Source organism: Taeniopygia guttata, chromosome 2, assembly GCF_048771995.1.
Source record: "Taeniopygia guttata chromosome 2, bTaeGut7.mat, whole genome shotgun sequence".
Taxonomy (NCBI): Eukaryota; Metazoa; Chordata; class Aves; order Passeriformes; family Estrildidae; genus Taeniopygia; species Taeniopygia guttata.
In genome coordinates, this window is record NC_133026.1 from 147,480,543 (window position 1) to 147,494,161 (window position 13,619).

At 45.7% G+C, this 13,619-nt stretch overlaps 1 protein-coding gene across 2 annotated transcripts in view; it reads right to left on the reverse strand.

Annotated features, from left to right (window-relative positions):
- Positions 1-6,069, reverse strand: part of AGO2 (argonaute RISC catalytic component 2) — a 45,769-nt gene extending 39,700 nt beyond the window's left edge. The window contains exon 1 of one of the 2 annotated variants that reach the window (XM_030266753.4): positions 5,894-6,054. In XM_030266753.4, the coding sequence (XP_030122613.1) occupies positions 5,894-5,924 (31 nt within the window). In that variant the 5' untranslated portion in view covers positions 5,925-6,054. Of the gene's footprint in view, positions 1-5,893 lie in introns of both variants that reach the window. The other variant, XM_030266752.4, reaches the window with a different exon arrangement.
- Positions 6,070-13,619: the final 7,550 nt, after the last annotated feature.

A 13,619-nucleotide genomic window follows, 5' to 3' on the forward strand; every position in this document is an offset into this window, starting at 1 on the left:
TCAGAAATGTATTTTCAAGCTTCCCAAGACAACATGCTGAGATTAGTTTACTTCTCAAAAAAAATGAAAACTTCAGTTTTGCTCTGCTTTATCTCTTATCACACCAACACAGGCTGGAAGTGACACAAGGAGACAGTAAATTCATGTACTGTTTAAACACACAGCCTTCAGACTTACACATATTTTATTAAGAATATTCTTCACCTTCTGATTATAAAGCAGCTTGTACAAGGGAATTCAATCTGGTTGTGCTAGGAGAGCTTTTTTTGGGAAAAACTGCAGAGCTCAAAACTGCACATGTAGAGCCCGTAACTGGAGTTATTTTGCATCTCTGAAATGTTAAATATTTTAATACTTCTCCCAAAGACAGAGACTTGCATGACTGCAGACTTATTAATGTTGGGACCTGATCCCCAACAACTTCACTGCAGATGGCAATAAACTCCCACACAACATGACAGAACACAACTGAGCAGCAGTACAAAAAATAGAATAGGAGAGAACAAATTACAATAGGAGAGAACAAATTACTGTCACCACACCTGTGATTAAAAAAATAAACAAATCGCTTTCACAACCCAAACAGTAACAAAATTCGGTAGCACTGTGGACAGCTCAATGAGTACCCAATTCAAAAGAAAAACCTCAAAGCAAGCTTTGGATTGACTCGGTTATGCCAGGATCCACAGTACTTTCCCATCTAAATCAATGGTTTGCTTCCACCTTGGCTGTGTCCAGTTTTGTGAAGTCATACAGTTAAAAAAAAGCAAAACAAACAAAACTTTCCTTCCTAGAAAGCCTGGATACCATGTGCTACGTGGCTTCACAGCTGCAGCACAGCTATAAAGCAGGGTATTTAGGAGAAGCAATTTTGGTTAATATTAAACGCAAAGACAGAGTACAGAAAGAGATCCAATAATGCTCACAGAAAAACTTTTTATTTGAAAGCACCAAATATTGTTCTGAAAAGAGAACAATAACAGCAAAACAATTAAAATAGAAAGGTTAAAATGAATTGCACTGATCTGTGGTGATCACTGAACAGACTAAAAGACACCACTGATTAAAACAGTCCTGAGTAAATAAAAATACAGGCATCACCTCAGTCTCGAGGATTTAAAAATAACACCACTTCCTGGACAGTACTAGAAAGTCTCTCCAAAGCACAACTTCTTAGAAAAGGTTGCCAAAGGAACTCACAAATTACAGCTCTGGTATAAAACATGAGACGCTACACAAATTCAGTCTACCTGGGGTTGATACTATCCAGGTCTGTCTTTTCCAAATTTCTGCAGTATAAAATGCATAATGAAATTTGTAAGTTCAAATTTGTGGATTACAATATATGTGGGGAAAAAAAAAGCCCCAGTCAAAAATCCCTTTGCACTGAATTCAATGGGCTGTGCTTCCCTAGTCAATAGGATAAGAGATTTTACATTCTAGCAGGCTGCTTTGTGAGTACTTCAGAGAGGAAGCAAGATACTAAAACAAATTAATTGGACAATGCATGGAACAGATCCCTACCCACAACCACTACAGTCAAAACTGCGTAATATTTTCCACCAGCTTTTTTTTTTTTTTTCTCTAGTTCATAACTTACCAAAAATAAGATGCTGGAAGCTGACTTTTCTTCATTTAGAGATTTAGTAATAATTTCTGGTAGGCTAAGTATTAGAAACTTCATCACCAAGAATAAGACCAAGTATTTTGCTTAAACATGAAGTAAGAGAAGCAAACCAATTCTGACAGCCCTTAGCTGTCATCAGGACAGGTTTAGCCAACATGAACAGGAGCTTCATCAGGCAGGTGAAGTTCCTAATTAGTTAAAACTACCTGTGTTTTCAAAGCCAATTTAGCAGAAGTTTACAGTGCTCACTGGCTGATCCCTGCAATTTCTGGAAGGCCAGAAGTGTTTAGAAGGGCTGATTTCTGAAATGGAAAAATCTCTTCCTCCTATATAGTTCTAAGGGGGTACAGGAATATCAGATAATCATCTAAGGCATTTTCTCTTATGGAATTAAATCATTTATGTCCATTTTCCACCCTTCTGTGAAAGGGAGGCAGACTGGTGGTGATAGCAGTGAAGGAAGGGCTATAAATTGTGAAAAAACAGCTTTCCTGGAAGTCAGGAAGGTTTGGGTGTTCCTCTGCACTGCTTCTGTAAATTCCAATGCACCACTGAGTACATACTAGCACCCAACAATCCTGCAAAAATTAAAAACTTCAAGATGAAGTAAAAATAAGTGCATAAAATCCCATGTAACTGCAAAGTCAGCAAGAGAATCAAAGATGTTTCACTTTTCAATAGCAAATAGCACAGTACAGTTCACCAAGGAAAGGAGAAAGTTTGGTGTCACATCTGACATCATCAATTATCTTTCCATCAAACCACCTCATCTTTAAGCCACGTGAAAACAACAGTTATCAGAGGCAACATAATGATATAGACTTTTTCTTTCATTAGGAAAATATGTTGTTCATGACAACACCACATTTTAAAAAGTCATGCTGCGTTTTGTAGGCTATAACTTTGTCAAATGCAATTTCAATTTTAGCAAAAACAAAGAGAGCTGAGGCTGTATACGAAGTTCTCATTCCCTCCTCTTTGTGTGGCAGCTTACAAGGAGTCTCAGCATTAATTTATGGTCTAAAACTAAGCCAAAGAAACTGGATGACTCTGTGGTATTAGCAGCAGAATAAGACCAAGTCCACATCCACCCCCAAGAGAAAAGAAAAAGACTTTTTAAGAAGAGAAGGAAGACCTTTAACAGGATGTACAGGGGAGCTCTTGCTGCCACTGAAACACAAGCTAAGAGGACACTAGTGGATTAAATTCAACCAGTTGAAGATATTGCCATTTCTACTACCTCAGCTAAGGCATGAGCACACCCTTCCCTGCACCACATTTTAAGATTGAAGACTCCCAAAGAGAATCAACATCTAACATCTAAAATCTTCAAGAAAATATATAGAAGATAAAAACAAGTACCTGCACTGAAAACCAAAACAGAATTACAAGTTTCAACAGTCTATTCACAGTTTTTAAAGGGTAACTTACAACTAAATGACAAGAAAATAACTTTAGTTCCACTAATTTAATAAAGTTGTTTTTTGTGCTAGGGAAAAAAAAGTTGGTATTCCACACACAAAGCTATAATCAACTTCACACTTTTTTCAGACAATTGCCGCTTCAACAATACATTAAGACCTTCAACATCAGGCAAAACCAAATATCCTTTCAAAGAATAAAAGAGAAATCTGTGGTGGGCAAAGTCTAGAATTAATAAATACATTAAGACTTAGAAGTGCAGGTTCCAGAAGTTTATACAGCTTTTAATCAAGTCTTTATGCCACTTTGACATTTTTCTGTCCTTCTAAAAAAAGGTACACCACAATATCAAAGCAGTATCAAGATTTTTCTGTAAAGAATAATTCCTTGTCAGATTTTCAGATTCTTTACTTTTCACACTTTCTTGAAGCTAATAAAAAAAGGGTATGGACACAATGTTCTAGCAAATTCAACACCAAGTCAAGAACTCAGACAATATTTGGTAGAAAGCAAAAAGGGATCATTAAATTCCTAATTATGGAAACAGTGATTTCATGACAACCCCTTCATGCATAAAAACCCACCTTACTCCTGACATAACAGCATGTTTGAACAAACTTTCCACGTTCACCAGCAATGTCTTGAAATCAGTCAGAAATGGCCTCAAAACTTGCTTGATATTGTTTCCAGAAAAATAATTAAGACTAAAATAGCAAACCCTGGGGCAAATTGAGCGGTTCCTCTGGCAGGAGGCCAGCACCAGGGGCACCCACCGACGGGCTCGCTGCAGAGTCCAGTTTGGACACGGGAGCTGGGAGACCAAAGCGGCTCCGGAGAGGGCAGCGGCTCCGGCAGGGGATCCGGACAGAGCAGAGATGAATGGAGCCCTTCCCTGGTGTCAAGGATGTGCTGACAGACCTGGAGAGGCTTCAGCTCTCTGCTGTGTTCACAGCAGCTCTGGCTCGGTGAGGGGCTGTAAACCACACTTGTGCTCTCTCCTCCGAGCAGAATTTCACACACAGTGGGTTTGTAGTTCTCAGATTAACATGCGGCAGGGGACTTCAGGCTGGTTCACAGAACAGCCACGCTGTAATAAAAATCTCCAGGATGCCCTGCCTTGTGTGTGGAGCGGAGCAGGAAGCTGCCTGGGCTGCCAGAAGCCACTGAGCTGCTGAGGCTGTCCGTGGATGATTTCACAGGAAGGAAGCAGAGCCTCGCTCACCATGTGGAGAACAACTCGCAGCTCCCACCTCGGCACAGACACGGGGAAAGGGCTGAGCCACGCTGATAAACTCGGAAGTAAACAAGACACAAGAGGAGCTCGGCTGGAGGCAGCAGAACAGCAGGAGCCCGAGACACACACCGGTGACAACCCACAGCCACCCAGAACTTATTGCAAGTACAGCGGTGCCAGCAGCCCGAGGTTAAGAGGTTGTTGTTCCAGGAAGGTGAAAACATTCCTTCACACCAAACGTGCATCCCTGATGGCAAACAGCAGCCACCAGCTGGGAGATCATTCCAAGTGAAAGGGAAAGTGGTAGGATCGAATAGAGAGTAAATAAAGAGACTCCCACACATGAAATACTCTCAGACCATGTGCTGGTAATATTTTTAATTACCTGTCTCCTTAAGCACAATTTCAAACAAGATCTATCACCACGAGGTGAACATAGCAACATCCCCATGCTGAGGCACCATGAGCACCTGTAAACTGAAAGTACCTGTGCCTGAGCAAGGGAACCTGACACCAGAAACCACCAAAGGATTACACCTATAGTTCTACAGTTATCGGTACTGAAATGTGAAATGTGCAAATGATGTTACACGTGAAAGCTGTAGAGACCTGTCTGCCTGCTGTGCCCAGTGAGAAAGTAAAAACAGAGGATCTGTACTTCAAGAGGAAAATAATCATCCTGATTGTCTTTCCTAATTATTGCCCCTTCAGGAGAACCAAGTCAGAGAAAAAAAAGAAAAGCCAGCACCTAACAGTGGATACCAAAATATGAATGCTTTTGCAGAAGCATCTGTAAGAGGAACACTAAAAGACACCTCAGTTACAGGTCCTGTATTTCCCTACACCAGTCCTCGCTAGATTATCCCTCTAAGGGAAGAAATGTTTTGCAAAACAATTGAGAACAGCGGCATAAAATAAAGTTCCATTTATTTTGAAACTTTTCTAGAAGAAAACTAGGTGCCAGTCACCCAAACACTATTGTTTCTACATAAGAATTCTCACCGCAGAAATAACCTAACACTAAAAAGAAGAAAACATCGTCTCATATGAACCGCACAAACTCGCACAGTATTAACCTGCATTTCCCCAAAGTGACACTAAATGTCCCCAAGAGAGTTGCTAACCCTTCTTTGCATGTCCACCTTTCCTCTGGTCCCACCACAGAGCGAGCCTGAGGACACCTCACGCTGCCCCTCACCTCCCCCAGCCCTACCGGCATGCGGACGCTTCCCCCGACCTCCACAGCAGAACTATCGCAGCGCGGCCTGAGGAACACGCGGCCAGCCGGGAATCCCAGGATGGAGCCGGGAGAGAGGAAATGGAGACCCCAGTCCGCAGCGGGAGCTGCTCCGGCCTCGGGCCCCGGCAGAGGGAGGGGAAGCGGGGCAGGGAAGGCGACCCGACCCTCAGAGGGGCCTCCGGACACGCGGCCCTGCCCGAGGTGGCGGCGGTGCCCTGACCCTCCTTCCTCCCCCGGCCAGCGCGGCCGCCGCTCCAGCCAGGCCCGAGCCGGGGGGAGCGAGGCGCTCCCGGCGCTCCCCAGGGACACGGACCGAGAAAGCCGCTCCGGGGGGAGCGGAGGAGGGAAACAAACCCGGGCGAAAGCTCACCGGGTCCGGCGGAGGGGGCTCCCGGGTACATGTCTCCGTGTGTGCGGCGGCGGAGGCGGCGGCGGCAGCTCCAGGGGAGGGCACGGGGGAGGGAGCGAGCCCGAGCCCCGGTTACGCTGTCGGGCGAAGGGGAGGAGGAGGAGGAGGAGGAAGGGGAGGGGGGAGGAAAAGAAAAGGGGAGAGGAGGGGAAAAAAAAAAAAAAAAGAAAAAAAAAAAAAAAAAAAAGAGGGAGGAGGAGGAGGGCCGGGAATCCAGGTTACTCGTCGGCACTGAGGAGCGGGGAGGGGAGGAGGAGGAGCCGCGGGGTCACGGGGAAGGGGCGCTCCGCCCTCCGGCCGGGCGGGCGGGAACGGCCGCGGCGGCGAGACGGGGATCGGAGCGCTGCCGAGCCGAGGGGCCCCGCTCCCCGCTGCAGCCCCTTGTCCCTGTTGCAGCCCCTGTCCCTGCCTGCAGCCCCCTGTCCCTGTCTGCAGCCCCGCTCCCCGCTGCAGCCCCCTGTCCCTGCCTGCAACCCCCTGTCCCTGCCTGCAGCCCCCTGTCCCCGCTGCAGCCCCTTGTCCCTGCCTGCAGCCCCCTGTCCCTGCCTGCAGCCCCGCTCCCCGCTGCAGCCCCTGTCCCTGCCTGCAGCCCCCTGTCCCCGCTGCAGCCCCCTGTCCCCGCTGCAGCCCCCTGTCCCTGTCTGCAGCCCCCTGTCCCCGCTGCAGCCCCTTGTCCCTGTCTGCAGCCCCCTGTCCCTGCCTGCAGCCCCCTGTCCCTGCCTGCAGCCCCTTGTCCCTGCCTGCAGCCCCCTGTCCCTGCCTGCAGCCCCCTGTCCCTGCCTGCAGCCCCCTGTCCCTGCCTGCAGCCCCCTGTCCCTGCCTGCAGCCCCCTGTCCCTGCCTGCAGCCCCCTGTCCCTGCCTGCAGCCCCGCTCCCCGCTGCAGCCCCGCTCCCCGCCTGCAGCCCCTTGTCCCTGCCTGCAGCCCCCTGTCCCTGCCTGCAGCCCCCTGTCCCTGTTGCAGCCCCCTGTCCCTGCCTGCAGCCCCCTGTCCCTGCCTGCAGCCCCCTGTCCCTGCCTGCAGCCCCCTGTCCCTACTGCAGCCCCTTGTCCCTACTGCAGCCCCTTGTCCCTGCCTGCAGCCCCCTGTCCCTGCCTGCAGCCCCCTGTCCCTGCCTGCAGCCCCCTGTCCCTGCCTGCAGCCCCCTGTCCCTACTGCAGCCCCTTGTCCCTGCCTGCAGCCCCCTGTCCCTGCCTGCAGCCCCGCTCCCCGCTGCAGCCCCTTGTCCCCGCCTGCAGCCCCCTGTCCCTGCCTGCAGCCCCCTGTCCCTGTCTGCAGCCCCCTGTCCCTGCCTGCAGCCCCGCTCCCCGCTGCAGCCCCTTGTCCCTGCCTGCAGCCCCCTGTCCCTGCCTGCAGCCCTCTGTCCCTGTCTGCAGCCCCCTGTCCCTGCCTGCAGCCCCCTGTCCCTGCCTGCAGCCCCCTGTCCCTGCCTGCAGCCCCGCTCCCCGCCTGCAGCCCCTTGTCCCTGTCTGCAGTCCCCTGTCCCTGCCTGCAGCCCCTTGTCCCTGTCTGCAGCCCCCTGTCCCTGCTGCAGTCCCCGCCTGAGTTCTGCCCGCGGAGTCACAGAATCAGGCTGGAAAAGTCCTCGGAGATCACCGAGTCCAGCCTGTGACCGGACATCACCGCGTCAACAGGACCAGAGCACGGAGTGCCATGTCCAGTCTTTATCCTTAAACAGCTCCAGAGATGGTGACTCCACCACCACCCTGGACAGCCCATTCCAATGTTTAATCACCCTTGCTGTGGAGAAGCTCCTCTTAATGTCCAGCCTAAACTTCCCCCGGCACAGTTTAAGACTATGTCCTGTCATCCTGTGGCTTCCAGTGAGACTGCGGAAAATTACTTTGTGCCTCTAGCACTTTCTCCATTACCTTTCCCTGTTACATGTTTGAAAGGTATGCTGAAATTGTATCAGTATTACACATACTGCTGGATCTTGATTTAAATTTAGATGTATTTGTTTTATATATTTTTTGATATTCTTTTATTCCTCCTGTTGCTCTGAAAACCTCAGCTCAGTTACCTCATGGATTCCCATATCCACTTGTAGTCATATCTATGAAACCCAGCTGTGGTGGGGTTGCCTTATTGTCCTTGTCAACCAGATAATGTCTGGTACTGCACACATGTAGTGGTTAGTACAACCAGATAATGTACTTGAGAAAACAAACTAGAAAGGATATGAAAGAGCCAAAGTACTGATCAGTATGATACACTGAGACCCTGGAGATATCCCTGGGAGAATTTAAAAGACATGGGTGTGGCATGTGGGGACATGGGTTAGTGATGGGCTTGGCAATGCTGGATTAATGGTTGGTCTTGATGATCTTAAATGGATTTTCCAACTTAAACAATTCTATGATTTCACACCAGAGATGACAATTCCTGCAGGAACTGTCAGCCTTTTGTAGTCACCTAATTAGTACCTCTTCCTTTCAGAAGAAAGTAGGAAAAATTAAGTTAAACCTGCTAAGGAGGCAAAAATCAAGTTAATGATGCTCACTTCCACTGGAGTTACCTACAGAGTTCCAGCACAGGTGTGATCCATACTTTCAATCACTTCCTCCATGTTGATGTAGAAGCCTTTAAAAGATTTATGCAGTTTTCAACCCAGAACAGTCAAGTCCCGTCAAAGTCAACTGAATTTCTTCACCAAGTATTATCTGCCAAAGAGCAAGGCAAACATACAGCTTGTAGTGTTCATCAAGCCAATTAATATCCTTCTTCATCCGTTCATAGTTCAAGTGATACAGAAGCATTTCACTGTTCCAAAGTATTTACTCTCCCCTTTGGGTCATACTTGCAGATATTCAAGGGGCGCAATTAACAGCTCAGCTTTCACTTCAAGTGAACTGTTCCTGAAACCATTGTCACCACTAGAGTTTCCACTGGAGTGATTTTGGATTTGTCTTCATTCCAGGCTTCTCAAATCGCTGGAAAGTAAAGATTTACCCATAACTATAAACAAATAAAGGACAAAATTACAGGTCAACTTTAAAGTAAAGCCAAGCAGGTCTAACAAAAAGATAAACAAAGGAGCTGGCAAAGGGGTTGCTGTTTTCCTCCCCATGAGGAGCTGGGTAACATTTTTTCACAACCACCCATAATTTTTCATATATAACTTTACTAGAGGCTGAAAAAGAGGGTGGATGGGGAAAAATACCCAAAAACAAGAGCCAGAAGAGGCACATTTGACCTTTCTGCTGAGGTGGCAGGAGGAAAACATGCAGTTTCTGTATCAACATCTAATTTTTTGATGCTATATTTTGGGCCATGTCACTTGATTTATTTCCAATGCTTTCTGTCACTGACAACTGCTGTTTTGGAGCACAGTGAAACCTAATTATGTCTTACTGGGCCATTTCACCCAAAAAAGGCTTCAGTTCTTAAAAGGTTTGTTCTGAAAGAGAGGTTTGAAAGCTCCATAACAGCATTTTTTTTAGCATGGTCTTTATATGCTGTATTAGCAATTATATGGTAGTGTAAGAACAGCTGCTTAAACACTTAAAATTAGGTTTTTCAAAAGAAAAAAAAAAAGAGTAACTGTTGGGCACAATACCTTTCTTAACTGCTGAATTTCAAGATGACATTTCCCAGAACTGATATCTGTCACAGTAGAAATTATTAATTTTGGGAAAAAGTATGTTCTAATAATTCTGGAAGCCAAGATGGTATTTAGGAGCAGCATTTTAAAAATCATTTATAGCAGTGGCAGCAATCTAGGGAAAATATTTTATACACAAATAGGCCAGTGACAAATGATACAGCTTTTCTTTTTATGAGAAAACATACCCTAAGTAACAACCATTCCCATTTTAAATTGAATTAATTTTAAAACCCCAGAGTTTATAAATGTCTGACAGTCATCGCTTACAATAATACAGTAGCAAAAATTTTCACTCAGAGCTGAATTTTATTCTTGACTTGGAAGGGATTTAAGCTTTTATTTGTCATCTCTCAACTAGCCTAACTTTTAAGATGTTATCCTGCAGTACATGCATTGGACCTGGCACATATTCTGCATTCTGCTTTACATAAGAATTTAAAATCAGAGCCAAAGTGAAGAAGTCCATGGCTCTATGCACTAAAGACTTGGAGGGTTCTGGCCCCCTGCTCAGGAACTGTTTGTTATTTTAACAATTAGATATTTAACCACAATTAATCCATGGTGGAGGGACCAAAACATGATTTTTGTCTTTCTATAATTAGATAACTCTCCCAACTACCAAGCTACAAAACTGCATTTATTTTGTCAAATGAATTGCAATAATAATTTATATTTAAAAAACCCAAAACAAAACAACTAATTATCATTAGATTACTAACTTCAGTTCACTCAAAAAGACAATTTTTCCAGGTGATGAGGGCCAACAATGCAACAATTCAACTTGATGGAAAAGATGCAGCACCACCTATTGGGGATGTGTTGCACTCACTGGTTGTTACAGTTCAAGAAGTACCAGTTTTGTTCTTCATTGTCATGACCTTGTTACAATGGAAAAAACAAACAAACAAACAAACAAAAACAACAAAAGAAAACCACCCCAACCAAAAAAAAAAAATCCAACTAGGAACAAAAAGGACTTTCCAGAAAGAAGATAAAAGAAGTAAATACTGTACCTGAGACTGTTCACCAGGAAAAAAGCATGTCCCTAAGTGCCACATCTACATGTCTTTTAAATACCTCCAAGGCTCAATCTCTTCACTGGGCAGCTTGTTCCAATGCTTGACCATCTTTTCCATGCAGAAATTTTTCTTAATAGTGAATTTAAACTTCCCTGAGCACAACTTGAGGTCATTTCCTCTCATCCCATCATTACCTGGCAGAAGACACCAAGCCCGACCTTCAGCCTCCTGTCGGGCAGCTCCTGCCCTCCCCAGCTCTGTTCCTTTTCTTCAGACAGGCTCCAATGTCCTTCTTGTAGTAAAGAACCCGAATCTGAGCACAGGACTCGAGGTGTGGCCTCCCCAGTGCTGAGTACAGGGGGACAATCACTGCCCTGGTCCTGCTGGCCACGCTTTGCCTTTGGTCACTGAGAAACTGCAGCCTTAGAGCTGGAGAGAGGCAGCTTAAGGAGAGAAGAATCACCTCAGGAAGGTTATAAGCAGCAACAAAATAGTGTAGCAAGGACAAGAACAGAGAAAGGAACAATCAACTTCAAGTCTCCTTGGTAAGACCTCTGGAGTCTGACCACTTTGATGACCACCAGTGGCCTTGGTCATGTTCTAACTCTCAGCATCAGCTCTGTGGTGTTCACACAGCTAATTCAGGGTGAGGTGCTAAGGGCTGACTGCTTTCTGTATGATAATGACAGAGCTTGCTGATGTTGTCATCTTCCTTGGCAATGCACAGGCACATCCAGCCAGATCTCTGCCACTGCTCCTCATCATCCATCCCCCAAGTGTCAAATATCCACCTCATGGAAGTTTCACAGCCAAGTTACTTGTTTTGTTTACCCTGAAGACAGCCCTGTGTGATCCTGCACCAGCTTGCTAGTAGACAGCTGTAGCATCATCCTAAACCTCACAGCCTGGAAATAACTCACCACCCTGGAATACACAGAAGAATGTAAGGGGGTTTCCTGGGTTTTTTTAAAGCCTCCATCTATTTGCTGTAGATTTATCCAGAACAGATTTCTGCTCCAAATGCATGGTGATGTGTTAGACAGTAAAAGTACAGACAGTTACAGGATCAGAGGTGAAAAGCACACACCACTGCAAATTTCTAGACCCTTGGTCTGCTTTATTATCCAGCTTTATTAATTAAGCTTTATTAACCAGCAGTCCTGATCACATACCTAGGCTTTCAAAAGCTTTAGGAAGCAGCAAAACTGGGGTTTCTTTTGTTTTTTTGCTTTCTTTTACACAGTGATTTGTTTTCACCAGAACTTTATTCTGGGCTCCTACAGAGCAGCTTTATCAGTGTCACTCAATAGATGCAGCAAGACAGCCATGAAGCAAGGATGCAGGCAAATCTCATTTAATTAACATCTTTGCCAACCAAAACCTAAGCTTATGTGAATGCCACATTTAAATTTTAGGTTTTCATATTTTACTTTTTAACAACCCATCAGCATTTCTAATAATTTTTAGCTTAAGGACTGTTGTAGCAGAACTGTTACAAAACCATGTCTATTAAACATATAATTTTGTTGACTGCCTGCACACTTCCAGTACTCATCTCCCAGGCCAGCAAAATTTGCAAGCTTATTTGATTAAAAAGGATCTTATTTCTCTGTTGCTACTTCCCAGTCAGATCATCATCTCACGGACCACTGGGACAGCTCTGAGGGCTTTTGCACAGGAGACCTTGGCAGGCCTGGAGTGAGGCTCACACAAAATCCCATCCTCAAGCACCCAGCAATGACAGAGGTTCCTGGATATTTAATCCCACTGGAAAAGTGCATTTATTTGCTGCTTTGAGTTAGGTATAAACATGTAGACAATTGTCTTGTGCCTTGAATAGGAAGTTTAAGTAAATGCTTAAATTCAGAGCTGTTGGCCCCACTAATAGGTATAAGCACCCACAAATTATGCACTGCATCACTGTACATTTATCATCTCCAGCAGTGAGGAGTGTTAGATCTTTGTTCAGTGAAATTCTCAGTTGTTTGTGATCCTTAGGAAGGGATGGAGGTAAAGTCAAGAGGTAACATCCCTCTCAGTTTTCACTTGTAATTGTCTAATAAATCCTGAGATTTCTATAAAGGAGCACTACAAAAGCAGGCTGGATACACTTTGCTGGTAACAGAAAGTTGTCATTTTAGGGTTCTAAAATTTCAAGCTTTTTGCAATTTTTTGAATAATTTTCTTTAAGCTTAACTAGTTTGACTTATTTGGTTTGGGTTGAAAGGGACCTTCAAAGGTCAGATAGCCCAGCCCCACTGCAGTGCACAGGAATATCTTCACCTAGATCAGGCTGTTCAGAGCCCCATCCAGCCTGGATGGAATCCCATCCCTCAGGCATGTCAGCCACACCACTCAGCTTGGAGTTATCTGCAAATTTTATGAGGGTGCACCTGATCTCCCTGTTCATGTCTTTGATGAAGACTTTAAATCATAATGGTGCCAAACAGACCTGAGGGACACATCTGATCTTCATCTGGACATTGAGTCAATCACTGCACTGTAGATGTGACCATCTAGCCAATTCCTTATCCACCAAACAGTCCATCCATAAAATTCATCCCTCTCCAATTAGACAGAAGAATGTTGTGTGGGACTGTGTTAAAGGCTTTAAGAAGTCCAGAGAGGTGACATCCATAGCCCTTCCCTTGTCCACTCCATGTGGTCACTCCATCATAAAAGGTCCCTTGGCTGATCAAGCAGGACTTGACCTTGATGGAGCCGTGGCTGTCCCAGATCATGTCCCTGTCCTCCAGGACTGCCCTAGCACAGCTTCCAGGAAATCTGTTCCATGATCTGCCCAGCCACTGAGGTGAGGCTCATCAAATGCACATCTGTCAAGAAGACAAAAAAGAAAACCCAGAGAACATTCATTTTTCACAATCCGATGATGCCTTTGGAGCAGAACTCTGGAATTTGCTCAGGTTCACCAGAATCCCAGAATCCCAGAACCAGTGAACGATGAGGTTGGAAGGGACCACAGGGGGGTCACCTGGTGCCACCTCCGTGCTCCAGCAGGGCCATCCCAGAGCACAGTGCTGGGATATCTCCAGGGAGGGAGA